The 27,704-nt window shown below is 55.8% G+C and overlaps 1 protein-coding gene across 1 annotated transcript in view; it reads left to right on the top strand.

Moving 5' to 3' along the window:
- LOC132832563 (gamma-aminobutyric acid type B receptor subunit 1-like) overlaps positions 1 to 27,704 on the top strand; it is a 336,573-nt gene that overhangs the window by 60,731 nt on the left and 248,138 nt on the right. Inside the window, exon 4 of the mRNA XM_060850654.1 lies at positions 22,598 to 22,619. Coding sequence (XP_060706637.1) covers positions 22,598 to 22,619 — 22 coding nt within the window. The remainder of the gene's footprint in view (positions 1 to 22,597; positions 22,620 to 27,704) is intronic.

Raw genomic sequence — 27,704 nt, 5'->3', positions numbered from 1 at the left:
GGAGACGGAGTGAGTGTGACAGGGGGATTTGGAGGGAATGTGATGGGAGAGATGGAGAGAGTGTGACAGAGGGAGATGGAGAGAGTGTGACAGAGGGAGATGGAGGGAGTGTGACAGAGGGAGATGGAGAGAGTGTGACAGAGGGAGATGGAGAGAGTGTGACAGAGGGAGATGGAGGGAGTGTGATGGGGGAGATGGAGGGAATGTGACAGGGGAGATGGGGAGAATGTGACAGTGGGAGATGGGGAGAGTGTGACAGTGGGAGATGGGGAGAGTGTGACAGGGGAGATGGAGGGAGTGTGACGGGGGAGATAGAGGGAGTGTGACGGGGGAGATGGAGGGAGTGTGACACGTGAAATGGGGAGAGTGTGACAGAGGGAGATGGAGGGTGTGTGACAGAGGGAGATGGAGGGAATGTGACAGGGGGAGATGGATGGAGTGTGACAGAGGGAGATGGAGGGAGTGTGAAGGGGAGATGGATGAAATGTGACGGGGGAGATGGAGAGAGTGCGACAGAGGGAGATGGAGAGAGTGTGACAGAGGGAGATGGAGGGAGTGTGACAGTGGGAGATGGAGTGAGTGTGACAGAAGGAGACGGAAGGAGTGTGACAGAGAGGAGACGGAAGAAATGTGACGGGGGAGATGGAGAGAGTGTGACAGAGGGAGATGGAGAGAGTGTGACAGAGGGAGATGGAGGGAGTGTGATGGGGGAATTGGAGGGAATGTGACAGGGGGAGATGGGGAGAATGTGACAGAGGGAGATGGAGAGAGTGTGACAGAGGGAGATGGAGGGTGTGTGATGGGGGAGATGGAGGGAATGTGACAGGGGGAGATGGGGAGAATGTGACAGTGGGAGCTGGGGAGAGTGTGACAGTGGGAGATGGGGAGAGTGTGACAGAGGGAGATGGAGGGAGAGTGACAGAGGGAGATGGAGTGAGTATGATAAGGTGAGATAGAGGGTGTGTGACCGAGAGAGATCGAGAGAGTGTGACAGGGTGAGATGGAGGGAGTGTGACAGAGGGAGGTGGAGGAAGTGTGACTGACAGAGATAGTGGGAGTGTGACAGAGGGACATGGAGGGATTGTGACAGAATGAAATGGGGAGAGATGGAGGGAGTGTGACCGTGAGAAATGGAGGGAATGTGACAGGGGGAAACGGAGGAAGTGTGACAGGGGGAGATGGAAGGAGTATGACAGAGGGTGGTGGAGGGAGTGTGACAGAGGGAGATGGAGGGTGTGTGAGAGGGGGAGATGACGGGAGTATGACTTGGGGAGATGGAGGGAGTGTGACGGGGGAGAAGGAGGGAGTGTGATGGGGAGATAGAGGGAGTGTGACAGAGGGAGATGTAGGGAGTGTGACAGGGAGATGGAGGGAGTGTGACAGGGGAAATGGGGAGAGTGTGACCGAGGGAGATGTGGGGAGTGCGTCAGAGGGAGATGGAGGGAGTGTGACAGAAAGAGAGATGGGAGGAGTATGACATGGGGCGATGGAGGGAGTGTGACAGAGGGAAATGGAGAGAATGTGACAGAGGGAGACAGAGGGAGTGTGAAGGGGAGATGGAGGAAATGTGACAAGGGGAGATGGAGAGAGTGTGACAGAGGAAGATGGAGGGAGTGTGACGGGGAGATGGAGGGAGTATGATTTGGGGAGATGGAGGGAGTGTGACAGGGGAGATGGAGGGAGGGTGACAGAGGGAGATGGTGGGAGTGTGACAGAGGGAGATGGAGGGAGTGTGACAGAGGGAGGTGGAGGAAGTGTGACTGACGGAGATGGAGGGAGTGTGACAGAGGGAGATGGAGGGATTGTGACAGAATGAAATGGGGAGAGATGGAGGGAGTGTGACTGAGAGAGATGGAGGGAATGTGACAGGGGGAGATGGAGGGAGTGTGACAGGGGGAGATGGAAGGAGTATGACAGAGGATGGTGGAGGGAGTGTGACAGAGGGAGATGGAGGGTGTGAGAGAGGGGGGAGATGGGGAGAGTGTAGCAGAGGGAGATGGAGGGAGTGTGACAGAGGGAGATGGAGGGAGTGTGACAGAGAGAGATGGGAGCAGTATGACTTGGGGAGATGGAGGGAGTGTGACAGGGGAGATGGAGGGAGTGTGACGGGGAGATAGAGGGAGTGTGACAGGGGGAGATGGAGGGAGTGTGACATGGGAAATGGGGAGAGTGTGACAGAGGGAGATGGGGGGAGTGTGACAGAGGGAGATGGAGGGTGTGTGACAGAGGGAGATGGAGGGAATGTGACAGGGGGAGATGGATGGAGTGTGACAGAGGGAGACGGAGGGAGTGTGAAGGGGAGATCGATGAAAGGTGACGGGGGAGATGGAGAGAGTGCGACAGAGGGTGATGGAGAGAGTGTGACAGGAAGAAATGGAGAGAGTGTGACAGGATGAGATGGAGGGAGTGTGACAATGGGAGGTGGAGGAAGTGTGACTGACGGAGATGGAGGGAGTGTGACAGAGGGAGATGGAGAGAGTGTGACAGAGGGAGACGGAAGGAGCGTGAAGGGGAGATGGAGGAAATGTGACGGGGGAGGGAGGGAATGTGACAGAGGGAGATGGAGGGAGTGTGACAGAGGGAGATGGAGAGAGTGTGACAGAGGGAGATGGAGAGAGTGTGACAGAGGGAGATGGAGGGAGTGTGATGGGGGAGATGGAGGGAATGTGACAGAGGGAGATGGGGAGAATGTGACAGTGGGAGCTGGGGAGAGTGTGACAGTGGGAGATGGGGAGAGTGTGACAGTGGGAGATGGGGAGAGTGTGACAGAGGCAGATGGAGGGAGTGTGACAGAGGGAGATGGAGGGAGTGTGACAGAGGGAGATGGAGTGAGTGTGATAAGGTGAGATAGAGGGTGTGTGACCGAGAGAGATTGTGAGAGTGTGACAGGGTGAGATGGAGGGAGTGTGACAGAGGGAGGTGGAGGGAGTGTGACAGAGGGACATGGAGGGATTGTGACAGAATGAAATGGGGAGAGATGGAGGGAGTGTGACCGAGAGAAATGGAGGGAATGTGACGGGGGAGACGGAGGAAGTGTGACAGGGGGAGATGGAAGGAGTATGACAGAGGATGGTGGAGGGAGTGTGACAGAGGGAGATGGAGGGTGTGTGAGAGGGGGAGATGGGGAGAGTGTAGCAGAGGAAGATGGAGGGAGTGTGACAGAGGGAGATGGAGGGAGTGTGACTGGGGGAGATGACGGGAGTATGACTTGGGGAGATGGAGGGAGTGTGACGGGGGAGATGGAGGGAGTGTGATGGGGAGATAGAGGGAGTGTGACAGAGGGAGATGTAGGGAGTGTGACAGGGAGATGGAGGGAGTGTGACAGGGGAAATGGGGAGAGTGTGACAGAAAGAGAGATGGGAGGAGTATGACATGGGGCGAGGGAGGGAGTGTGACCGAGGGAAATGGAGAGAATGTGACAGAGGGAGACAGAGGGGTGTGAAGGGGAGATGGAGGAAATGTGACAAGGGGAGATGGAGAGAGTGTGACAGAGGGAGATAGAGGGAGTGTGACGGGGGAGATGGAGGGAGTATGATTTGGGGAGATGGAGGGAGTGTGACAGAGGGAGATGGAGGGAGTGTGACAGAGGGAGGTGGAGCAAGTGTGACAGAGGGAGATGGAGGGATTGTGACAGAATGAAATGGGGAGAGATGGAGGGAGTGTGACTGAGAGAGATGGAGGGAATGTGACAGGGGGAGATGGAGGGAGTGTGACAGAGGGAGATAGAGGGAGTGTGACGGGGGAGATGGAGGGAGTATGATTTGGGGAGATGGAGGGAGTGTGACAGAGGGAGATGGAGGGAGTGTGACAGAGGGAGGTGGAGCAAGTGTGACAGAGGGAGATGGAGGGATTGTGACAGGGGGAGATGGAGGGAGTGTGACAGGGGGAGATGGAGGGAGTGTGACAGGGGGAGATGGAGGGTGTGAGAGAGGGGGGAGATGGGGAGAGTGTAGCAGAGGGAGATGGAGGGAGTGTGACAGAGGGAGATGGAGGGAGTGTGACAGAGAGAGATGGGAGCAGTATGACTTGGGGAGATGGAGGGAGTGTGACAGGGGAGATGGAGGGAGTGTGACGGGGGAGATAGAGGGAGAGTGACAGGGGGAGATGGAGGGAGTGTGACATGGGAAATGGGGAGAGTGTGACAGAGGGAGATGGAGGGTGTGTGACAGAGGGAGATGGAGTGAATGTGACAGAGGGAGACGGAGGGAGTGTGAAGGGGAGATGGATGAAAGGTGACGGGGGAGATGGAGAGAGTGTGACAGAGGGAGACGGAGGAAGTGTGACAGTGGGAGATGGAGGGAGTGTGACAGAGGGAGATGGTGAGAGTGTGACAGTGGGAGATGGAGGGAATGTGACGGTGGAGATGGAGAGAGTGTGACAGAGGGAGATGGTGAGAGTGTGACAGTGGGAGATGGAGGGAATGTGACAGGGGAGATGGGGAGAGTGTGACAGAGGGAGACGGAGGAAGTGTGACAGTGGGAGATGGAGGGAGTGTGACAGAAGGAAACGGAGGGAGTGTGACAGAGGGAGACGGAGGAAATGTGACGGTGGAGATGGAGAGAGTGTGACAGAGGGAGATGGTGAGAGTGTGACAGTGGGAGATGGAGGGAATGTGACAGGGGAGATGGGGAGAGTGTGACAGAGGGATTTGAAGGGATTGTGATAGGGGAGATGGAGGGAGAGTGACAGAGGGAGATGTGGAGAGCGTGACTGGGGAGATGGAGTGAGTGTGACCGGGGAGATGGAGAGACAGATGGGGGAGATGGAGCGAATGTGACGGGGGGGGATGGAGGGATTGTGACAGAGCGAGATGGAGTGTGTGTGACAGGAAGAAATGGAGAGAGTGTGACAGGATGAGATGGAGGGAGTGTGACAATGGGAGGTGGAGGAAGTGTGACTGACGGAGATGGAGGGAGTGTGACAGAGGGAGATGGAGAGAGTGTGACAGAGGCAGATGGAGAGATTGTGACAGAGGGAGACGGAAGGAGCGTGAAGGGGAGATGGAGGAAATGTGACGGGGGAGGGAGGGAGTGTGACAGAGGGAGATGGAGGGAGTGTGATGGGGGAGATGGAGGGAGAGTGACGGAGGGGGATGGAGGGAGTGTGACAGAGAGAGATGGAGGGAATGTGACAGGGTGAGATAGAGGGAGTGTGACAATGGGAGGTGGAGGAAGTGTGACTGACGGAGATGGAGGGAGTGTGACAGAGTGAGATGGAGGGATTGTGACAGAATGAAATGGGGACAGATGGAGGGAGTGTGACTGAGAATGATGGAGGGAATGTGACGGGGGAGATGGAAGGAGTATGACAGAGGGTGGTGGAGGGAGTGTGACAGAGGGAGATGGAGGGTGTGAGAGAGGGGGAGATGGGGAGAGTGTAGCAGAGGGAGATGGAGGGAGTGTGATAGAGGGAGATGGGAGTGTGACAGGGTGAGATGGAGGGAGTGTGACAGAGGGAGATGGAGGGAGTGTGATAGAGGGAGATGGAGGGAGTGTGACAGAGAGATGGGAGGAGAATGACTTGGGGAGATGGGGAGAGTGTGACAGGGGAGATGGAGGGAGTGTGACATGGGAAATGGGGAGAGTGTGACAGGGGAGATGGAGGGAGTGTGATGGGGGAGATAGAGGGAGTGTGACAGGTGGAGATGGAGGGAGTGTGACAGAGAGAGATGGCAGCAGTATGACTTGGGGAGATGGAGAGAGTGTGACTGGAGATGGAGGGAGTGTGACGGGGAGATAGAGGGAGTGTGACAGAGGGAGATGGAGGGAGTGTGACAGGGTGACTTGGAGGGAGTGTGACAGAGGGAGATGGAAGGAGTGTGACAGAGAGAGATGGGTGCAGTACGACTTGGGGAGATGGAGGGAGTGTGACAGGGGAGATGGAGGGAGTGTGACAGAGGGTGATGGAGGGAGTGTGACAGAGAGATGGGAGTATTATGACTTGGGGAGATGGGGAGAGTGTGACAGGGGAGATGGAGGGAGTGTGATGGGGGAGATGGAGGGAGTGTGACATGGGAAATGGGGAGAGTGTGACAGAGGGAGATGGAGGGAGTGTGACAGAGGGAGATGGAGGGAGTGTGACAGAGGGAGATGGAGGGTGTGTGACAGAGGGAGATGGAGGGAATGTGACAGGGGGAGATGGATGGAGAGTGACAGAGGGAGATGGAGGGAGTGTGACAGAGGGAGGAGGAGGAAGTGTGACTGACGGAGATGGAGGGAGTGTGACAGAGGGGGATGGAGGGATTGTGACAGAATGAAATGGGGAGAGATGGAGGGAGTGTGACTGAGAGAGATGGAGGGAATGTGACGGGGGAGATGGAGGGAGTGTGACAGGGGGAGATGGAAGGTGTGAGAGAGGGGGAGATGGGGAGATTGTAGCAGAGGGAGATGGAGGGAGTGTGACAGAGGGAGATGGAGGGAGTGTGACAGAGAGAGATGGGAGCAGTATGACTTGGGGAGATGGAGAGAGTGTGACTGGAGATGGAGGGAGTGTGACGGGGGAGATAGAGGGAGTGTGACAGAGGGAGATGGAGGGAGTGTGACAGGGTGAGATGGAGGGAGTGTGACAGAGGGAGATGGAAGGAGTGTGACAGAGAGAGATGGGTGCAGTACGACTTGGGGAGATGGAGGGAGTGTGACAGGGGAGATGGAGGGAGTGTGACAGGGGAGATGGAGGGATTGTGACAGAGGGAGAAGGACGTAGTGTGACAGAGAGATGGGAGTATTATGACTTGGGGAGATGGGGAGAGTGTGACAGGGGAGATGGAGGGAGTGTGATGGGGGAGATAGAGGGAGTGTGTCGGGGGAGATGGAGGGAGTGTGACAGAGGGAGATGGAGGGTGTGAGAGAGGGGGAGATGGGGAGAGTGTAGCAGAGGGAGATGGAGGGAGTGTGACAGAGGGAGATGGAGGGAGTGTGACAGAGAGATGGGAGGAGTATGACTTGGGGAGATGGGGAGAGTGTGACAGGGGAGATGGAGGGAGTGTGACGGGGGAGACAGAGGGAGTGTGACATGTGAAATGGGGTGGGTGTGACAGAGGGAGATGGAGGGAATGTGACAGGGGGAGATGGATGGAGTGTGATGGAGATGGAGAGAGTGCGACAGAGGGAGATGGAGAGAGTGCGACAGAGGGAGATGGAGAGAGTGTGACAGAGGGAGACGGAGGGAGTGTGACAGTGGGAGATGGAGGGAGTGTGACAGAAGGAGACAGAGGGAGTGTGACAGAGGGAGACGGAGGAAATGTGACGGGGGAGATGGTGAGAGTGTGACAGAGGGATTTGGAGGGAGTGTGATGGGGGAGATGGAGGGAATGTGACAGTGGGAGATGGGAAGAATATGATGGGGGAGATGGAGGGAGAGTGACAGAGGGAGATGTGGAGAGCGTGACTGGGGAGATGGAGTGAGTGTGACAGTGGGAGATGGAGAGACTGACGGGGGAGATGGAGAGAATGTGACGGGGGAAATAGTGAGAGTGTGACAGAGGGAGATGGAGGGAGTGTGACAGGGGGAGATGGAGGGAGTGTGACAGGGGGAGATGGAGGGTGTGTGACAGAGGGAGATGGAGGGAGTGTGACAGGGGGAGATGGAGGGTGTGTGACAGGAAGAAATGGAGAGAGTGTGACAGGATGTGATGGAGGGAGTGTGACAATAGGAGGTGGAGGAAGTGTGACTGACGGAGATGGAGGGAGTGTGACATAAGGAGATGGAAGGAGTGTGACAGAGGGAGACGGAGGAAATGTGACAGGGGAGATGGAGAGAGTGTGACAGAGGGAGATGGAGGGTGTGTGACAGAGGGAGATGGAGGGAGTGTGACAGGGGGAGATGGAGGGTGTGTGACAGGAAGAAATGGAGAGAGTGTGACAGGATGTGATGGAGGGAGTGTGACAATAGGAGGTGGAGGAAGTGTGACTGACGGAGATGGAGGGAGTGTGACATAAGGAGATGGAAGGAGTGTGACAGAGGGAGACGGAGGAAATGTGACAGGGGAGATGGAGAGAGTGTGACAGAGGGAGATGGTGAGAGTGTGACAGAGAGATGGGAGTATTATGACTTGGGGAGATGGCGGGAGTGTGATGGGAGAGATAGAGGGAGTGTGACAGGGGGAGATGGAGGGAGTGTGACATGGGAAATGGGGAGAGTGTGACAGAGGGAGATGGAGGGCGTGTGACAGAGGGTGATGGAGGGAGTGTGACAGAGAGATGGGAGGAGTATGACTTGGGGAGATGGGGAGAGTGTGACGGGGGAGATGGAGGGAGTGTGACGGGGGAGATAGAGGGAGTGTGACAGGGGGAGATGGAGTGAGTGTGACAGAGGGAGACGGAGGGAGTGTGAAGGGGAGATGGATGAAATGTGACGAAGATGGAGAGAGTGCGACAGAGGGAGATGGAGGGAGTGTGACAGAGGGAGACGTAGGAAATGTGACGGGGGAGATGGAGAGAGTGTGACAGAGGGATTTGGAGGGAGTGTGATGGAGATGGAGGGAATGTGACAGAGGAGATGGGGAGAGTGTGACAGTGGGAGATGGGAAGAATGTGATGGGGGAGATGGGGAGAGCGTGACTTAGGAGATGGAGTGAGTGTGACAGGAAGAAATGGAGAGAGTGTGACAGGATGTGATGGAGGGAGTGTGACAATGGGAGGTGGAGGAAGTGTGACTGACGGAGATGGAGGGAGTGTGACAGAGGGAGATGGAGGGAGAGTGAGAGGGAGATGGGAAAGCGTGACAAATGGAGACAGAGTGAGTGTGACCGGGGGATTTGGAGGGAATGTGATGGGAGAGATGGAGAGAGTGTGACAGAGGGAGATGGAGAGAGTGTGACAGAGGGAGATGGAGGGAGTGTGATGGGGGAGATGGAGGGAGTGTGATGGGGGAGATGGGGAGAATGTGACAGTGAGAGATGGGGAGAGTGTGACAGAGGGAGATGGAGGGGGTGTGACAGAGAGATGGGAGGAGTATGACTTGGGGAGATGGGGAGAGTGTGACAAAGGGAGGTGGAGAGAGTGTGACAGAGGCAGATGGTGGGAGTGTGATGGGGGAGATAGAGGGAGTGTGACATGGGAAATGGGGAGAGTGTGACAGAGGGAGATGGAGGGTGTGTGACGGGGGAGATTGAGGGAGTGTGACACGTGAAATGGGGAGAGTGTGACAGAGGGAGATGGAGGGTGTGTGACAGAGGGAGATGGTGGGGGTGTGACAGAGAGATGGGAGGAGTATGACTTGGGGAGATGGGGAGAGTGTGACAGGGGAGATGGAGGGAGTGTGACAGGGGAGATGGAGGGAGTGTGACGGGGGAGATTGAGGGAGTGTGACACGTGAAATGGGGAGAGTGTGACAGAGGGAGATGGAGGGTGTGTGACAGAGGGAGATGGAGGGTGTGTGACAGAGGGAGATGGAGGGAATGTGACGGGGGAGATGGATGGAGTGCGACAGAGGGAGATGGAGGGAGTGTGAAGGGGAGATGGATGAAATGTGATGGGGGAGATGGAGAGAGTGTGACAGAGGGAGTTGGTGAGAGTGTGACAGTGGGAGATGGAGGAAATGTGACAGGGGGAGATGGAGGGAGAGTGACAGACGGAGACGTGGAGAGCGTGACTGGGGAGATGGAGTGAGTGTGACAGGGGAGATGGAGAGACAGTTGGGGGAGATGGAGGGAATGTGACATGGGGGGATGGAGGGATTGTGACAGAGCGAGATGGAGGGTGTGTGACAGGAAGAAATGGAGAGAGTGTGACAGGATGAGATGGAGGGAGTGTGACAATGGGAGGTGGAGGAAGTGTGACTGACGGAGATGGAGGGAGTGTGACAGAGGGAGATGGAGGGATTGTGACAGAATGAAATGGGGAGAGATGTAGGGAGTGTAACTAAGAGAGATGGAGGGAATGTGACGGGGGAGATGAAGGGAGTGTGACGGGGGAGATGGAAGGAGTGTGACAGAGGGTGGTGGAGGGAGTGTGACAGAGGGAGATCGAGGAAGTGTGACAGAGAGATGGGAGGAGTATGTCGTGGGGAGATGGAGGGAGTGTGACAGGGGAGATGGAGGGAGTGTGACAGGGGAGATGGATGGAATGTGACGGGGGAGATGTAGGGAGTGTGACGGGGGAGATGGAGGGTGTGTGGCAGAGGGAGACGAAGGGAATGTGACAGGGGGAGATGGGGAGAATGTGATGGGGGAGATGGGGAGAGTGTGACAGAGGGAGATGGAGGGAGTGTGACAGAGGGAGATGGACCGAGTGTGAGAGGGGGAGATGGGAAGAGTGTAGCAGAGGTAGATGGAGGGAGTGTGACAGGGGAGATGGAGGGAGTGTGACAGAGGGAGATAGGGGGAGTGTGACAGAGGGAGATGGAGGGTGTTTGACAGAGGGAGACGGAGAGAGTGTGGCAGAGGGAGACGGAGGGAGTGTGAATGGGAGATGGAGGAAATGTGTTGGGGGAGATGTAGAGAGTGCGACAGAGGGAGATGGAGAGAGTGTGACAGAGGGAGACGGAGAGAGTGTGACAGAGGGAGATGGAGGGGTGTGAGAGAGGGAGATGGAGAGAGTGTGACAGAGGGAGACGGAGAGAGTGTGACAGAGGGAGATGGAGGGGTGTGACAGAGGGAGACAGAAGGACCGTGAAGGGGAGATGGAGGGAATGTGACGGGGGAGATTGGGAGAGTGTGATAGTGGTAGATGGGGAGAGTGTGACAAAGGGAGATGGAGAGAGTGTGATAGGGAAGATGGAGGGAGAGTGACAGAGGGAGATGAAAGGAGTGTGACTGACGGAGATGGAGGGAGTGTGACAGTGGGAGAAGGAGGGATTGTGACAGAATGAAATGGGGAGAGATGGAGGAAATGTGACAGGGGGAGATGGAGGGAGTGTGACGGGGGAGATAGAAGGAGTATGACAGAGGGTGGTGGAGGGAGTGTGACAGAGGGAGATGGAGGGTGTGAGAGAGGGGGGAGATGGGGAGAGTGTAGCAGAGGGAGATGGAGGGAGTGTGACAGAGGGAGATGGAGGGAGTGTGACAGAGAGAGATGGGAGCAGTATGACTTGGGGAGATGGATGGAGTGTGACAGGGGAGATGGAGGGAGTGTGACGGGGGAGATAGAGGGAGTGTGACGGGGAGATGGAGGGAGTGTGACATGGGAAATGGGGAGAGTGTGACAGAGGGAGATGGGGAGAGTGTGACAGAGGGAGCTGGAGGGTGTGTGACAGGGGGAGATGGATGGAGTGTGACAGAGAGAGACGGAGTGAGTGTGACAGAGGGAGACGGAGGGAGTATGACAGAAGGAGACGGAGGGAGTGTGACAGAGGGTGATGGAGGAAATGTGACAGGGGGAGATGGAGAGAGTGTGACAGAGGGATTTGGAGGGAGAATGATGGGAGAGATGGAGGGAATGTGACAGGGGAGATGGGGAGAGTGTGACAGTGGGAGATGGGAAGAATGTGATGGGGGAGATGGAGGGAGAGTGACAGGGGAGATGGAGAGACCGACGAGGGAGCTGGAGAGAATGTGATGGGGGAAATAGTGAGAGTGTGACAGAGGGAGATGGAGGGAGTGTTGTGGCAGAGATGGAGGGAATGTGACAGGGGGAGATGGAGAGAATGTGATGGGGGAGATGGAGGGAGAGTGACAGAGGGAGATGGGGAGTGCGTGACTGGGGAGATGGAGTGAGTGTGACAGTGGAGATGGAGAGACCGACGCGGGAGATGGAGAGAATGTGGCGGGGGAGATGGTGGGAGTGTGACAGAGGGTGATGAAGGGAGTGTGACAGAGGGAGATGGAGGGAGTGTGACAGAGGGTGATGAAGGGAGTGTGACAGAGGGAGATGGAGGGAGTGTGACGGGTCATGGAGGGAGTGTGATGGGGAAATGGAGGGAGTGTGACAGAGGGATCTGGAGGGAGTATGATGGGGGAGATGGAGGGAATGTGACAGGGGGAGATGGGGAGAGTGTGATGGTGGGAGATGGGAAGAATGTGATGGGGAGATGGAGGGAGAGTGACAGAGGGAGATGGAGGGAGTGTGACGGGGGGAGATGGAGGGGGTGTGACGGGGGGAGATGGAGGGAGTGTGACGTGGGGAGGTGGGGAGAATGTGATGGGGGAGATGGAGGGAGAGTGACAGGGGAGATGGAGGGAGTGTGACAGAGTGAAATGGAGGGTGTGTGACAGGATGAGATGGAGGGAGTGTGACAATGGGAGGTGGAGGAAGTGTGACTGACGGAGATGGAGGGAGTGTGACAGAGGGAGATGGAGGGATTGTGACAGAATGAAATGGGGAGAGATGGAGGGAGTGTGACTGAGAGAGATGGAGGGAATGTGACAGGGGGAGATGGAAGGAGTGTGACAGAGGGAGACGGAGGGAGTGTGACAGAGAGATGGGAGGAGTATGACATGGGGTGATGGAGGGAGTGTGACAGGGGAGATGGAGGGAGTGTGACAGAGGGAGATAGAGGGAGTGTGATGGGGGAGATGGAGGGAGTGTGACAGGGGGAGATGGAGGGAGTGTGACAGAGGGAGATGGAGGGGGTGTGACAGAGAGATGGGAGGAGTATGACTTGGGGAGATGGGGAGAGTGTGACAGGGGAGATGGAGGGAGTGTGACAGAGGGTGGTGGAGGGAGTGTGACGGGGAAATGGAGGGAGTGTGACAGAGGGATTTGGAGGGAGTGTGACGGGGGAGATGGGGAGAGTGTGATGGGGGAGATGGAGGGAGTGTGACGGGGGAGATGGAGGGAGTGTGACGGGGGAGATGGAGGGAGTGTGACATGGGAAATGGGGAGAGTGTGACAGAAGGAGATGGAGGGAGTGTGACAGAGGGAGACGGAGGGAGTGTGACAGAGAGATGGGAGGAGTATGACTTGGTGAGATGGGGAGAGTGTGACAGGGGAGATGGAGTGAGTGTGACAGAGGGAGACGGAGGGAGTGTGAAGGGGAGATGGATGAAATGTGACGGGGAGATGGAGAGAGTGCGACAGAGGGAGATGGAGGGAGTGTGATGGGGGAGATGGAGGGAATGTGACGGGGGAGATGTAGGGAGTGTGACAGAGAGAGATGGAGGGAGTGTGACAGGGGAGATGGGGAGAGTGTGACAGAGGGAGACAGGGGAGAGTGTGACAGGGGGAGATGGAGGGTGTGTGGCAGAGGGAGATGAAGGGAATGTGACAGCGGGAGATGGAGAGAGTGTGACGGAGGGAGATGGAGAGAGTGTGACAGGGGAAGATGGATGGAGTGTGACAGAGGGAGATGGAGAAAGTGTGACAGAGGTAGATGAAGGGAATGTGACAGTGGGAGGTGGAGGATGTGTGACAGACAGAGATAGAGGGAGTGTAACCGAGAGAGATGGAGGGAATGTGACAGGGGGAGATGAAGGGAATGTGACAGAGGGAGACGGAGGGAGTGCGAAGGGGAGATGGAGGAAATGTGACGGGGAGATTGAGAGAGTGTGACAAAGGGAGATGGAGGAGTATGAAGGGGAGATGGAGGAAATGTGACGGGGAGATTGAGAGAGTGTGACAGAGGGAGATGGAGGAGTATGAAGGGGAGATGGAGGAAATGTGACGGGGAGATTGAGAGAGTGTGACAAAGGGAGATGGAGGAGTATGAAGGGGAGATGGAGGAAATGTGACAGGGGGAGATGGAGAGAGTGTGACAGAGGGAGATGGAGGGAGTGTGACGGAGGGAGACGGAGGGAGTGTGACAGATGGAGATGGGAAGAGTGTGACAGAGGGAGATGGGAAGAGTGTGACGGAGGGAGACAGAGGGAGTGTGCCAGAAGGAGATGGAGGGAGTGTGACAGAGGGAGACAGAGGGAGACGGAGACAGTGTGATGGGGGAGATGGAGGGAATGTGGCAGGGGAGATGGGGAGAGCGTGACTGGGGAGATGGAGTGAGTGTGACTGGGGAGATGGAGAGACTGACGGGGGAGATGGAGAGAATGTGACTGGGGAGATGGTAAGAGTGTGTCAGAGGGAGATGTGGAGAGTGTGACAGAGGGAGTTGGAGGGAGTGTGATGGGGGAGATGGAGGGAATGTGACAGGGGGAGATGGAGAGAGTGTGACAGGTGCATTTGGAGGGAGTGTGATGGGGGAGATGGAGGGAATGTGGCAGGGGAGATGGGGAGAGCGTGACTGGGGAGATGGAGTGAGTGTGACTGGGGAGATGGAGAGACTGACGGGGGAGATGGAGAGAATGTGACTGGGGAGATGGTAAGAGTGTGTCAGAGGGAGATGTGGAGAGTGTGACAGAGGGAGTTGGAGGGAGTGTGATGGGGGAGATGGAGGGAGAGTGACAGAGGGAGATGGAGGGAATGTGTCAGGGGGAGATGGGGAGAGTGTGACAGAGGGAGATGGGGAGAATGTGATGGGGGAGATGGAGGGAGTATGACACGGCGGGGATGGAGGGATTGTGACAGAGGGAGATGGAGGAAATGTGACAGGGGGAGATGGAGAGAGTGTGTCAGAGGGAGGTGGAGTAAGTGTGACAGAGGGAGATGGACAAAATGTGACAGAGGGGGACGGAGAGAGTGTGACAGAGGGAGATGGCGAAAGTGTGACAGAGGGAGATGGAGAGAGTGTGACAGAGGGAGACGGAGTGAGTGTGACAGAGGGAGACGGAGTGAGTGTGACAGAGGGAGATGGGGGGAGTGTGAAGGGAAGATGGAGGAAATGTGACAGGGGGAGATGGAGAGAGTGTGACAGAGGGAGATGGAGGGAGTGTGACGGAGGGAGACGGAGGGAGTGTGACAGATGGAGATGGGAAGAGTGTGACAGAGGGAGATGGGAAGAGTGTGACGGAGGGAGACAGAGGGAGTGTGCCAGAAGGAGATGGAGGGAGTGTGACAGAGGGAGACAGAGGGAGACGGAGACAGTGTGAAGGGGAGATGGAGGAATTGTGACAGGGGGAGATGGAGAGAGTGTGACAGGTGCATTTGGAGGGAGTGTGATGGGGGAGATGGAGGGAATGTGGCAGGGGAGATGGGGAGAGCGTGACTGGGGAGATGGAGTGAGTGTGACTGGGGAGATGGAGAGACTGACGGGGGAGATGGAGAGAATGTGACTGGGGAGATGGTAAGAGTGTGTCAGAGGGAGATGTGGAGAGTGTGACAGAGGGAGTTGGAGGGAGTGTGATGGGGGAGATGGAGGGAATGTGACAGGGGGAGATGTGGAGAGTGTGACAGTGGGAGATGGGGAGAATGTGATGGGGGAGATGGAGGGAGAGTGACAGAGGGAGATGGTGGGAGTGTGACAGAGGGAGATAGAGGGAGTGTGACAGGCTGAGATAGAGGGAGTGTGACTGAGAGAGATGGAGGGAGTATGACACGGCGGGGATGGAGGGATTGTGACAGAGCGAGATGGAGGGTGTGTGACAGGAGGAAATGGAGAGAGTGTGACAGAGGGAGATGGAGGGAGTGTGACTGAGAGAGATGGAGGGAGTGTGACTGAGAGAGATGGAGGGAGTGTGACTGAGAGAGATGGAGGGAGTGTGACAGAGGGAGATGGAGGGAGTGTGACTGAGAGAGATGGAGGGAGTGTGACGGGGGAGTTGGAGCAAGTGTGACGGGGAAATGGAGAGAGTGTGACAGAGGGAGATGGGGAGAGTGTGTTAGAGGGAGTTGGAGGGAGTGTGATGGGGGAGATGGAGGGAATGTGATGGGGGAAATGGGGAGAGTGTGACAGTGGGAGACGGAGGGAGTGTGACAGAGGGAGACGGAGGAAATGCGACGGGGGAGATGAAGAGAGTGTGACAGGGTGAGACGGGGAGAGTGTGACAGTGGGAGGTGGAGGAAGTGTGACAGACAGAGATGGAGGGAGTGTAACCGAGAGAGATGGAGGGAGTGTGAAAAGGGGGGATGGTGGGATTGTGACAGAGCGAGATGGAGGGTGTGTGACAGGAGGAAATGGAGAGAGTGTGACAGGGTGAGGTGGAGGGAGTGTGACTGATGGAGATGGAGGGAGTGTGACAGAGGGAGATGGAGGGTGTGAGAGAGGGGGAGATGGGGAGAGTGTAGCAGAGGGAGATGGAGGGAGTGTGACAGAGGGAGATGGAGGGAGTGTGACAGAGAGAGATGGGAGCAGTATGACTTGGGGAGATGGAGGGAGTGTGACAGGGGAGATGGAGGGAGTGTGACGGGGGAGATAGAGGGAGTATGACAGAGGGAGATGGAGGGAGTGTGACAGGGTGAGATGGAGGGAGTGTGACAGGAGAAAATGGAGAGAGTGTGACAGGGTGAGATGGGGAGAGTGTGACAGTGGGAGGTGGAGGAAGTGTGACAGACAGAGATGGAGGGAGTGTAACCGAGAGAGATGGAGGGAATGTGACAGGGGGAGATGGAGGGAGTGTGACAGGGGGAGATGGAAGGAGTGTGACAGAGGGTGGTGGAGGGAGTGTGACAGAGGGAGGTGGAGGGAGTGTGACAGAGAGAAGGGAGGAGTATGACGTGGGCAGATGGGGGGAGTGTGACAGTGGAGATGGAGGGAGTGTGACAGAGAGATGGGAGGAGTATGACGTGGGGAGATGGAGGGAGTGTGACAGGGGAAATGGAGGGAGTGTGACGGGGAGATAGAGGGAGTATGACAGAGGGAGATGGAGGGAGTGTGACAGGGTGAGATGGAGGAAGTGTGACAGAGGGAGGTGGAGGAGGTGTGACTGACGGAGATGGAGGGAATGTTACAGAAGGAGATGGAGGGATTGTGACAGAATGAAATGGGGAGAGATGGAGGGAGTGTGACCGAGAGAGAGAGAGGGAATGTGACAGGTGAGATGGAGGGAGTGTGACAGAGGGAGGTGGAGGGATTGTGACAGAATGAAATGGGGAGAGATGGAGGGAGTGTGTCTGAGAGAGATGGAGGGAATGTGACAGAGGGAAATGGAGGGAGTGTGACAGAGGGAGATGGAGGGAGTGTGACAGAGAGAAATGGGAGCAGTATGACTTGGGGAGATGGAGGGAGTGTGACGGGGAGATGGAGGGAGTGTGACAGAGGTAGATGGGGGAAGTGTGACAGAGGGAGATGGAGGGAATGTGACAGGGGGAGATGGATGGAGTGTGACAGAGGGAGACGGAGTGAGTGTGACAGAGGGAGATAGAGGGAGTGTGAAGGGGAGATGGATGAAATGTGACGGGGGAGATGGAGAGAGTGCGACAGAGGGAGATGGAGAGAGTGTGACAGAGGGAGATGGAGGGAGTGTGACAGAAGGAGACAAGGGAGTGTGACAGAGGGAGACGGAGAGAGTGTGACAGAGGGAGATGGAGAGAGTGTGACAGAGGGAGATGGAGAGAGTGTGACAGAGAGAAATGGGAGCAGTATGACTTGGGGAGATAGAGGGAGTGTGACAGAGAGATGGGCGGAGTATGACGTGGGGAGATGGAGGGAGTGTGACAGAGGGAGATGGAGGGAGTGTGACAGAGGGAGACGAAGGGAATGTGACAGGGGGAGATGAAGGAAGTGTGACAGAGGGAGATGGAGTGAGTGTGACAGAGGGAGATGGAGGGAGTGTGACCGAGGGAGATGGAGGGAGTGTGACCGAGGGAGATGGGAAGAGTGACAGAGGGAGACGGAGAGAGTGTGACAGAGGGCGATGGAGGAAGTGTGACAGGGAGACGGAGAGAGTGTGACAGAGGGAGATGGAGTGGGTGTGACAGAGCAAGACGGAGGGAGTGTGAAGGGGAGATGGAGTGAGTGTGACAGAGGGAGACGGAGGAGTATGAAGGGGAGATGGAGGAAATGTGACAGGGGGAGATGGAGAGAGTGTGTCAGAGGGAGATGGGGGAGTGTGACAGAGGGAGACAGAGGGTGTTTGACAGAGGGAGATGGAGGGAATGTGATAGGGGAAAATGGAAGGAGTGTGACAGAGGGAGACGGAGTGAGTGTGAGAGTGGGAGATGGGCGGAGTGTGACAGAGGGAGATGGGGGGAGTGTGAAGGGAAGATGGAGGAAATGTGACGGGGAGATGGAGAGAGTGTGACAGAGGGAGATGGAGGGAGTGTGACAGAGGGAGATGGAGGGAGTGTGACAGAGGGAGACGGTGGGAGTGTGACGGAGGGAGACGGAGGGAGTGTGACAGAAGGAGATGGAGGGAGTGTGACAGAGGGAGACAGAGGGAGACGGAGACAGTGTGAAGGGGAGATGGAGGAAATGTGACAGGGGGAGATGGGGAGAGTGTGACAGAGGGATTCGGAGGGAGTGTGATGGGGGAGATGGAGGGAATGTGGCAGGGGAGATGGGGAGAGTGTGACAGTGGGAGATGCGGAGAGCGTGACAGGGGAGATGGAGTGAGTGTGACAGGGGAGATGTCAGAGGGAGTTAGAGGGAGTGTGACGGGGGAAATGGAGGGAGTGTGACAGAGGGAGATGGGGAGAATGTGATGGGGGAGATGGAGAGAGAGTGACAGAGGGAGATGGAGGGAGTGTGACAGGCTGAGATAGAGGGAGTGTGACCGAGAGAGATGGAGGGAGTATGACACGGGGGGGGGATGGAGGGATTGTGACAGAGTGAGATGGAGGGTGTGTGACAGGAGGAAATGGAGAGAGTGTGACAGGGTGAGATGGAGGGAGTGTGACAATGGGAGGTGGAGGGAGTGTGACAGAGGGAGATGGAGGGAGTGTGACCGGGAAATGGAGAGAGTGTGACAGAGGGAGATGGGGAGAGTGTGTTAGATGGATTTGGAGGGAGTGTGATGGGGGAGATGGAGGGAATGTGACGGGGGAAATGGGGAGAGTGTGACAGTGGGAGACGGAGTGAGTGTGACAGAGGGAGACAGAGGGAGTGTGACAGAGGGAGACGGAGGGAGTATGACAGAGGGAGACGGAGTGAGTGTGACAGAGGGAGACAGAGGGAGTGTGACAGAGGGAGACGGAGGGAGTGTGAAGGGGAGATGGAGGGAATGTGACAGGGGAGATGGGGAGAGTGTGACAGTGGGAGATGGGAAGAATGTGATGGGGGAGATGGAGGGAGAGTGACAGGGGAGATGGAGAGACTGATGGGTGAGAGATGGAGGGAGTGTGACAGAGCGAGATGGAGGGTGTGTGACAGGAGAAAATGGAGAGAGTGTGACAGGGTGAGATGGAGGGAGTGTGACAATGGGAGGTGGAGGAAGTGTGACTGACAGAGATGGAGGGAGTGTGACAGAGGGAGATGGAGGGATTGTGACAGAGGGAGATGGAGGGATTGTGACAGAATGAAATGGGGAGAGATGGAGGGAGTGTGACCGAGAGAGATGGAGGGAATGTGACAGAGGAAGATGAAGGGAGTGTGACAGGGGGAGATGGAAGGAGTGTGACAGAGAGTGGTGGAGGGAGTGCGACAGAGAGATGGGAGGAGTATGATGCGGGGAGATGGAGGGAGTGTGACAGGTGAGATGGAGGAAGTGTGACAGAGAGAGATGGAGGGAGTGTGACGGGGAAATGGGGAGAGTGTGACAGAGGGAGACGAAGGGAATGTGACAGAGGGTGATGGAGAGAGTGTGACGGGGGAGATGGAGAGAGTGTGATGGGGGAGACGGAGAGAGTGTGTCAGAGGGAGATTAGACTTAGATTAGATTTACAGTGTGGAAACAGGCCCTTCGGCCCAACAAAGTCCACACCGACCCGCCGAAGCGAAACCCACCCATACCCCTACATTTACCCCTTACCTAACACTACGGGCAATTTAGCATGGCCAATTCACCTGACCCGCACATCTTTGTGACTGTGGGAGGAAACCGGAGCACCCGGAGGAAACCCACGCAGACACGGGGAGAACGTGCAAACTCCACACAGTCAGTCGCCTGAGTCGGGAATTGAACCCGGGTCTCAGGTGCTGTGAGGCAGCAGTGGAGGAAGTGTAACGGGGAGACGGAGAGAGTGTGACAGAGGGAGACGGAGGGTGTTTGACAGAGGGAGATGGAGGGAATGTGATAGGTGGAGATGGAAGGAGTGTGACAGAGGGAGACGGAGTGAGTGTGACAGTGGGAGATGGACGGAGTGTGACGGGGAAATGGGGGGAGTGTCTCAGAGGGAGATGGAGGGTGTTTGACAGAGGGAGATGGAGGGAGTGTGACAGGGTGAGATAGAGGGAGTATGACCGAGAGTGATGGAGGGAGAGTGACAGGTGGGAATGGAGGGATTGTGACAGAGCGAGATGGAGGGTGTGTGACAGGAGGAAATGGAGGGAGTGTGACAGGGTGAGGTGGAGGGAGTGTGACAATGGGAGGTAGAGGAAATGTGACAGACAGAGATGGAGGGAGTGTGACAGAGGGAGGTGGCGGGAGTGTGACAGAATGAAATGGGGAGAGATGGAGGGAGTGTGAACGAGAGAGATGGAGGCAATGTGACAGGGGAGATGAAGGGAGTGTGACGGGGATACGGAAGGAGTGTAACAGAGGGTGGTGGAGGGAGTGTGACAGAGGGAGATGGAGGGAGTGTGACAGAGAGAGATGGAGGGAGTGTGACAGAGGGAGACGAAGGGAATGTGACAGGGGGAGATGGAGTGGGTGTGACAGAGGGAGATGGAGTGAGAGTGACAGAGGGAGATGGAGGGAGTGTGACAGAGGGAGACGAAGGGAATGTGACAGAGGGAGATGGAGTGAAAGTGACAGAGGGAGATGGAGAGAGTGTGACAGAGTGAGATGGAGGGGGTGTGACAGAGGAAGACGGAGGGAGTATGAAGGGGAGATGGAGGAAATGTGACAGGGGAAGATGGAGAGAGTGTAACAGAGGGAGACGGAGGGAGTGTGACAGTGGGAGACGGACGGAGTGTGACTGAGGGAGATGGAGGGAGTGTGACAGGGGAAATGGGGAGAGTGTGACAGAGGGAGACGGAGGGAGTGTGACTGAGGGAGATGGAGGGGGTGTGACTGAGGGAGATGGAGGGAGTGTGACAGGGGAAATGGGGAGAGTGTGACAGAGGGAGACGGAGGGAGTGTGACTGAGGGAGATGGAGGGAGTGTGACTGAGGGAGATGGAGGGAGTGTGACAGGGGAAATGGGGAGAGTGTGACAGAGGGAGACGGAGGGAGTGTGACTGAGGGAGATGGAGGGAGTGTGACAGGGGAAATGGGGAGAGTGTGACAGAGGGAGACGGAGGGAGTGTGACAGAGGGAGACGGAGGGAGTGTGACTGAGGGAGATGGAGGGAGTGTGACAGGGGAAATGGGGAGAGTGTGACAGAGGGAGATGGAGGGAGTGTGACAGGGGAAATGGGGAGAGTGTGACAGAGGGTGATGGGGGTAGTGTGACAGGGGAGATGGAGGGAGTGTGACGGGGGAGATATAGGGAGTGTGACAGAGGGAGATGGAGGGAGTGTGACAGATGGAGTGTGACAGAGGGAGACGGAGGGAGTGTGACTGAGGGAGATGGAGGGAGTGTGACTGAGGGAGATGGAGGGAGTGTGACAGGGGAAATGGGGAGAGTGTGACAGAGGGAGACGGAGGGAGTGTGACAGAGGGAGACGGAGGGAGTGTGACTGAGGGAGATGGAGGGAGTGTGACAGGGGAAATGGGGAGAGTGTGACAGAGGGAGATGGAGGGAGTGTGACAGGGGAAATGGGGAGAGTGTGACAGAGGGAGACGGAGGGAGTGTGAAGGGGAGATGGAGGGAGTGTGACAGAGGGAGATGGAGGGAGTGTGACAGAGGGAGATGGGGAGAGTGTGACAGAGGGAGATGGAGGGAGTGTGACAGAGGGAGATGGAGGGAGTGTGACAGAGGGAGATGGGGAGAGTGTGACAGAGGGAGATGGAGGGAGTGTGACGGGGAGATGGAGGGAATGTGTCAGGGGGAGATGGGGAGAGTGTGACAGTGGGAGATGGGGAGAATGTGATGGGGGAGATGGAGGGAGTGTGACAGAGGGAGATGGAGGGAATGTGTCAGGGGGAGATGGGGAGAGTGTGACAGAGGGAGATGGGGAGAATGTGATGGGGGAGATGGAGGGAGTGTGACAGAGGGAGATGGAGGGAGTGTGACAGAGGGAGATGGAGGGAATGTGACAGAGGGTGATGAAGGGAGTGTGACAGGGGGAAATGGAGGGAGTGTGACGGGGAGATCGAGGCAATGTGACAGGAGGAGATGGAGGGAGTGCGACAGAGGGAGACGGAGGGATTATTAAGGGGAGATGGAGGAAATGTGACGGGGAGATGGGAAGAGTGTGACAGAGGGAGATGGAGGGAGTGTGACAGAGGGATACGGAGGGACTGTGACAGAGGGAGATGGAGGGAGTGTGACAGAGGGAGACGGAGGAAATGTGACGGGAGAGATGGAGAGAGTGTGACAGAGGGAGATGGGAAGAGCGTGACAGATGGAGACGGAGGAAATGTGACAGGGGAGATGGAGGGAGTGTGACAGAGGGAGATGGAGGAGTATGAAGGGGAGATGGAGGAAATGTGACGGGGGAGATGGAGGGAGTGTGACAGAGGGAGATGGAGGGAGTGTGAAGCTGTGATGGAGGGAATGTGACGGGGGAGACGGAGGGAGTGTGACAGAGGGAGATGGAGGGAGTCTGACAGAGGGAGATGGGGGAGTGTGAGACCACGGGGCTATGATAGTGCTTGCTTGCTGTTGTGAGTTTTGCATTTGCTGGGCGCCGTGCTGAATGCCTGTCACTGAGGGTAATGTCGACCTTCCCTCTCCTTTTCAGTGGACAGGACAGTGAACCGTCTGCCACACAGTGAGTACTGAGCTCATCGCCTCTGTTCACCCACAGCGAGGGCACTGCTTGGTGCGGCCGGGGGTGGGAGGGAATGGGGGCGGAGGTCAGAGGTTGTCATTTCAGCTGCTTTCCACTTCCGGCGGGAGGTCAGAGTTCACTCTGGGAGGGCCGTATCAGGGCAGTGAGCTCTCAGTTCCTGCAAGCTGTTGGCTTAGTGGTCAGGTCCCCGGAGTAACACTCCACTCAATAAATCTGGAACTTAGTGCCAGTGATGGTGACCAGGACAGTGCCAGCTGGTTGACTAATGCCCTCCAGGGCCGGGGCATTACCATCCTTAATATCATAGAATCCCTACAGGCCATTCCACCCAACAAGTCCACACCGACAGTCTGAAGAGTATCCCAGCCAGACCCTCTCCCCTCCCCCATCACTCTACACTTACCCTTGACTAATGCACCTAACCTACACATCCTGAACACCGTGGGCAACTTAGCCTGGCCGATCCACCCTGACCCGCCCATCGTCGGATCTTGGCCTCACTCAGAACCACGGGCAGAACGCCTCACTGCCCCATGAAGTGCCCTAACACGCTACGTTGAAGGCCAGTGGGCGGCAGAGGTAATGAGGTAACGTTCGCATCCCGTTCACAGGTTTAAAGTTTTAAAAATCGCAAGGCCTGAGGGACTTGGGCACCGTGCGGGGTGGTGGGAGGGGGGCAGCGTGGAGTGTGTTAGTTCCCTCAGCGCCCACCAAGAACTCCCCATGTTAAAAATAATTCCGCTCCCTCCGTCGCTCCCCCCGCTCGCCCTGATTTTTGATGTCACTGCCTGGTGGCTGGGGGTGGGGTAGTGCGTGTTAGTCATTCTCCTGACTTGGCGAAGGCTTTGCATTTGTTAGAGAAAGAAGACAGAACGCTGCGCTCTTGTGGCGCTGCAGCCGTGTCCTTACCTCTGGGCTAGGAGGCTGCCTGGGTTAAAGCACCCAGTATTGTGACAGAGAGAGACAAGCGCCTGGGACAGGCTGAGAGAGGCCCTGGCACTCCCAGGCAGCCATCCCCAGGGTGGGGAGTTGAGAGGTTGTTTGCAGTTCCCAGCTGCCTGCCCCTCCTTCGCGCTGATGACCAGGTCTGGGTACTCTCAGAGTTGGCGGACACACACTGCTAGCCCTAGACTCTTTTATAGATTAGATTCCCTCCAGTGTGGAAACAGGCCCTTCAGCCCAACAAATCCACACTAACCCTCCGGAGAGTAACCCACCCAGATCCATTCCCCTACCCAATTACTCTACATTTACCCCTGACTGATGCACCTAACCTACACATCCCTGAACACGACAGGGCAATTTAGCACGGCCAATCCACCCTAACCTGCACATCTTTGGACTGTGGGAGGAAACCAGAGCAAACCCACACAGACACAGGGAGAATGTGTAAACTCCACACAGACAATTGCCCGAGGCTGGGATCGAACCTGGGACCCTGGTGCTGTGAGGCAGCAGTGCTAACCACTGAGCCACCGTGCCATCTTTTCAGGAGAGGTGGGCACCAACCACTGGTGTACCTGGATTTCCACCACCCCACCCCTGAATGACCCATGTTATCTCGCCCTCGCCTCCCCAGTCATTTATTTCAGTCTGTTGTTACGCTGCGGCCCGCCCCCACGCCCCCCGCGCCTCTCCCCTTACCCCTTAAGAGGGTGGTTTTCTGTCGTTTGTATATTGCCCTTTAGAAGAGGCAAGAGATGGTTCCTTAACCACCCCTCCCTGATTACTCAGACGGAATTCTGCATCAGTGCTGAGGTTTATACGATCACGAGGGACGTAGATAAGGCAATTGGCCGAGGTGTTTATTCTCTCGGCTGGGGGAGTTCAAGACCAAGGGGGGGGCGGTGGGGGGAGCGTATTTGTAAGGTGAGAGGAGAAAGATTTTCAAAGGGGCAATTCTCCCACACAGAGAGAGGTTCATGAGCTGCCAGAGGAAGGGTGGGCGCCCGTACAGTTACAGCGTTTAAACGACACTTGGATAAGTTAATGCAGAGGTTTGGAGGGAAATGGGCCAACAGCAGGCAGGCGGGACTAGTTTGGTCAACACGGACTGGTTGGACCGAAGGGTCTGCCTCTATCAGCTCTGGGTTCCCCGATCGTCCTTCAGTCAGGGTTCCACACCACCTGAGCTGTTACCTTGCTTATTCACTCACCCAGTGAGTGTTGTACGCCAGCATTTGTTGCCCCAGGGGGCAGTTGGGAGTCACCCACGTCACTGTGGGTCTGGAGTCACATGTAGACCCGACCAGGTAAGGATGGCGGTTCCCTTCCCTAAAGGGCATCTGTGACCCAGATGAGTTTTTCCAATGATGGACAGTGGGCAGTGGTCAATGGACAGTGGATAGTGGTCAATGGATTATGGACAGTGGACAGTGGTCAGTGGTCAGTGGGTAGCAGTCAGTGGATTACAGACAGTGGACAGTGGTCAATGGATTATGGACAGTGAACAGTGGTCAGTGATCAATGGACAGTGGTCAGTGGACAGTGGATAGCGGTCAATGGATTATGGACAGTGGACAATGGACAGAGGTCAGTGGATAGTGGTCAATGGACAGTGGACAGTGATCAATGGACAATGATCAGTGAACAGTGGATAGTGGTCAGTGGATTATGGATAGTGGTCAGTCGACAGTGGATAGTGGTCAGTGGTCAATGGACAATGGTCAGTGGACAGTGGACACCGGTCAATGGATTACGGACAGTGGACAGTGGTCAATGGACAGTGGTCAGTGGACAGTGGTCAGTGGACAGTGGATACTGGTCAATGGATTACGGACAGTGGACAGGGTTTGGAGGGACAGTGGACAGGGGGACAATGGGCAATGGCTTCATGGTCATTGGACCCTTAATTCCAGCCTCCTTGTTGAATTCACATCCCACCATTTGCCTTGGTGAGATTTACACCCAGCATCCCAGAACATGAGTGTCTGGGTGTCTGGGTTTAATAGTCTAGCGATAATATCACTGATGCCATTACCGCCCCTATCCAGTGGAAGGTTTCACTGTACAGACTGCTGCCGGATGGTCTTCAGTTTCTTCACTGGGGAGGATGGGTAGGTGTGGGCATGGTCTCCTCCTCCTGCCCCCGCCCCTTGCTTCCCATTGGGGAACCAAGGTGGGGGAGAGTTTATTGCAGTCATGAGCCCCCAGGACGGAGTGCGTTGAGTACAGGAGTTGGGAGGTCATGTTGTGGCTGTACAGGACATTGGTTAGGTCACTGTTGGAATATTGCGTGCAATTCTGGTCTCCTTCCTATCGGAAAGATGTTGTGAAACTTGAAAGGGTTCAGAAAAGATTTACAAGGATGTTGCCAGGGTTGGAGGATCTGAGCTACAGGGAGAGACTGAACAGGCTGGGGCTGTTTTCCCTGGAATATCGGAGGCTGAGGGGTGACATTATAGAGGTTTACAAAATTATGAGGGGCATGGATAGGATAGATAGGCAAAGTCTTTTCCCTGGAGTCAGGGAGTCCAGAACTAGAGGGCATAGGTTTAGGGTGAGAGGGGAAAGATATAAAAGAGACCTAAGGGGCAATGTTTTCACACAGAGGGTGGTACGTGTATGGAATGAGCTGCCAGAGGAAGTGGTGGAGGCTGGTACAATTGCAACATTTAAGAGGCATCTGGATGGGTATATGAATAGGAAGGGTTTGGAGGGATATGGGCCGGGTGCTGGCAGGTGGGACTAGATTGGACTGGGATATCTGGTCAGAGTTGGACCGAAGGGACTATTTCCATGCTCTATGACTCCATGAGGGAGTCAGGGGTAACAGGGAGCAGGCAGGAAAGTGGAGTTGAGGTCACAGTCAGATCCACCATTGTTTTATTGAACGGTGTAGCAGGCCATGGGGCTGAATGGCCTCTTACCATTCCTTAACGCCAAATGTAGTCAGGAGCAGGCCAACCCCACCAGATAACCAAAACTCCAAGCCTCTTCCCATGTCCCCATCCCAGTGTGTTTCCTCTCTCTGATCATTATGGACTCCTTTATTAAAACCTGTTTAAGCATTTCAATTAGTTCAGCCGCTTTGGGCTGGGGTTTCTACCAGAAAGTCTCTGCTGCTTGTACTCAGCAGTGAGTGGACGAGAACATCGAACCTTCCAGCGCAGTACAGGCCCTTCGGCCCTTGATGTTGTGCTGACCTGTGGAACCAATCTGAAGCCTATCTATCCTACACTATTCCATTATCATCCACACGTCTATCCAATGACCATTGAAGTGCCATGAAAGCTGGCGAGTCTACTACTGTTGCAGGCAGTGCATTCCATGCCCCTATTACTCTGAGTAAAGAAACTACCTCCGACACCTGTCCTATATTTATCACCCCTCAATTTAAAGCTATGTCCCCTCGTTGTTGTGGTTCTGCTCGCCGAGCTGGAAGTTTTTCTGCAAACGTTTCGTTCCCTGGCTAGGGAACATCATCAGTGCTGTTGGAGCCTCGTGTGAAGCGCTGCTTTGATGTTTCTTCCGGTATTTATATTGGTTTGTTCTTGCCGCTTCCGGGTGTCAGTTTCAGCTGTAGTGATTTGTATGTGGGGTCCAGGTCGATGTGTCTGTTGATGGATGTTCTTGCCGCTTCCGGGTGTCAGTTTCAGCTGTAGTAGTTTGTATGTGGGTCCAGGTCGATGTGTCTGTTGATGGATGTTCTTGCCGTTTCCGGGTGTCAGTTTCAGCTGTAGTGGTTTGTATATGGTGTCCAGGTCAATGTGTCTGTTGATGGAGTTTGGGGATGAATGCCATGCTTCTAGGAATTCTCTGGCTGTTCTCTGTCTGGCTTGTCCTATGATAGTAGTGTTTTCCCAGTCAAATTCATGTTGCTGGTTGTCTGAGTGTATGGCTACTCGGGATAGCTGGTCGTGTCGTTTTGTGGCTAGCTGATGTTCATGGATGCGGATTGTTAGCTGTCTTCCTGTTTGTCCTATATAGTGTTTTGTGCAGTCCTTGCATGGTATTTTGTAAACTACGTTAGTTTGGCTCATGCTGGGTATTGGGTCCTTTGTTCTAGTGAGTTGTTGTCTGAGCGTGGATGTTGGCTTGTGTGCTGTTATGAGTCCTAAGGGTCACA

The sequence above is a fragment of the Hemiscyllium ocellatum genome, chromosome 35, assembly GCF_020745735.1.
Source record: "Hemiscyllium ocellatum isolate sHemOce1 chromosome 35, sHemOce1.pat.X.cur, whole genome shotgun sequence".
In the NCBI taxonomy this organism is placed as follows: Eukaryota; Metazoa; Chordata; class Chondrichthyes; order Orectolobiformes; family Hemiscylliidae; genus Hemiscyllium; species Hemiscyllium ocellatum.
This window is presented reverse-complemented; position numbering and strand designations above follow the sequence as displayed.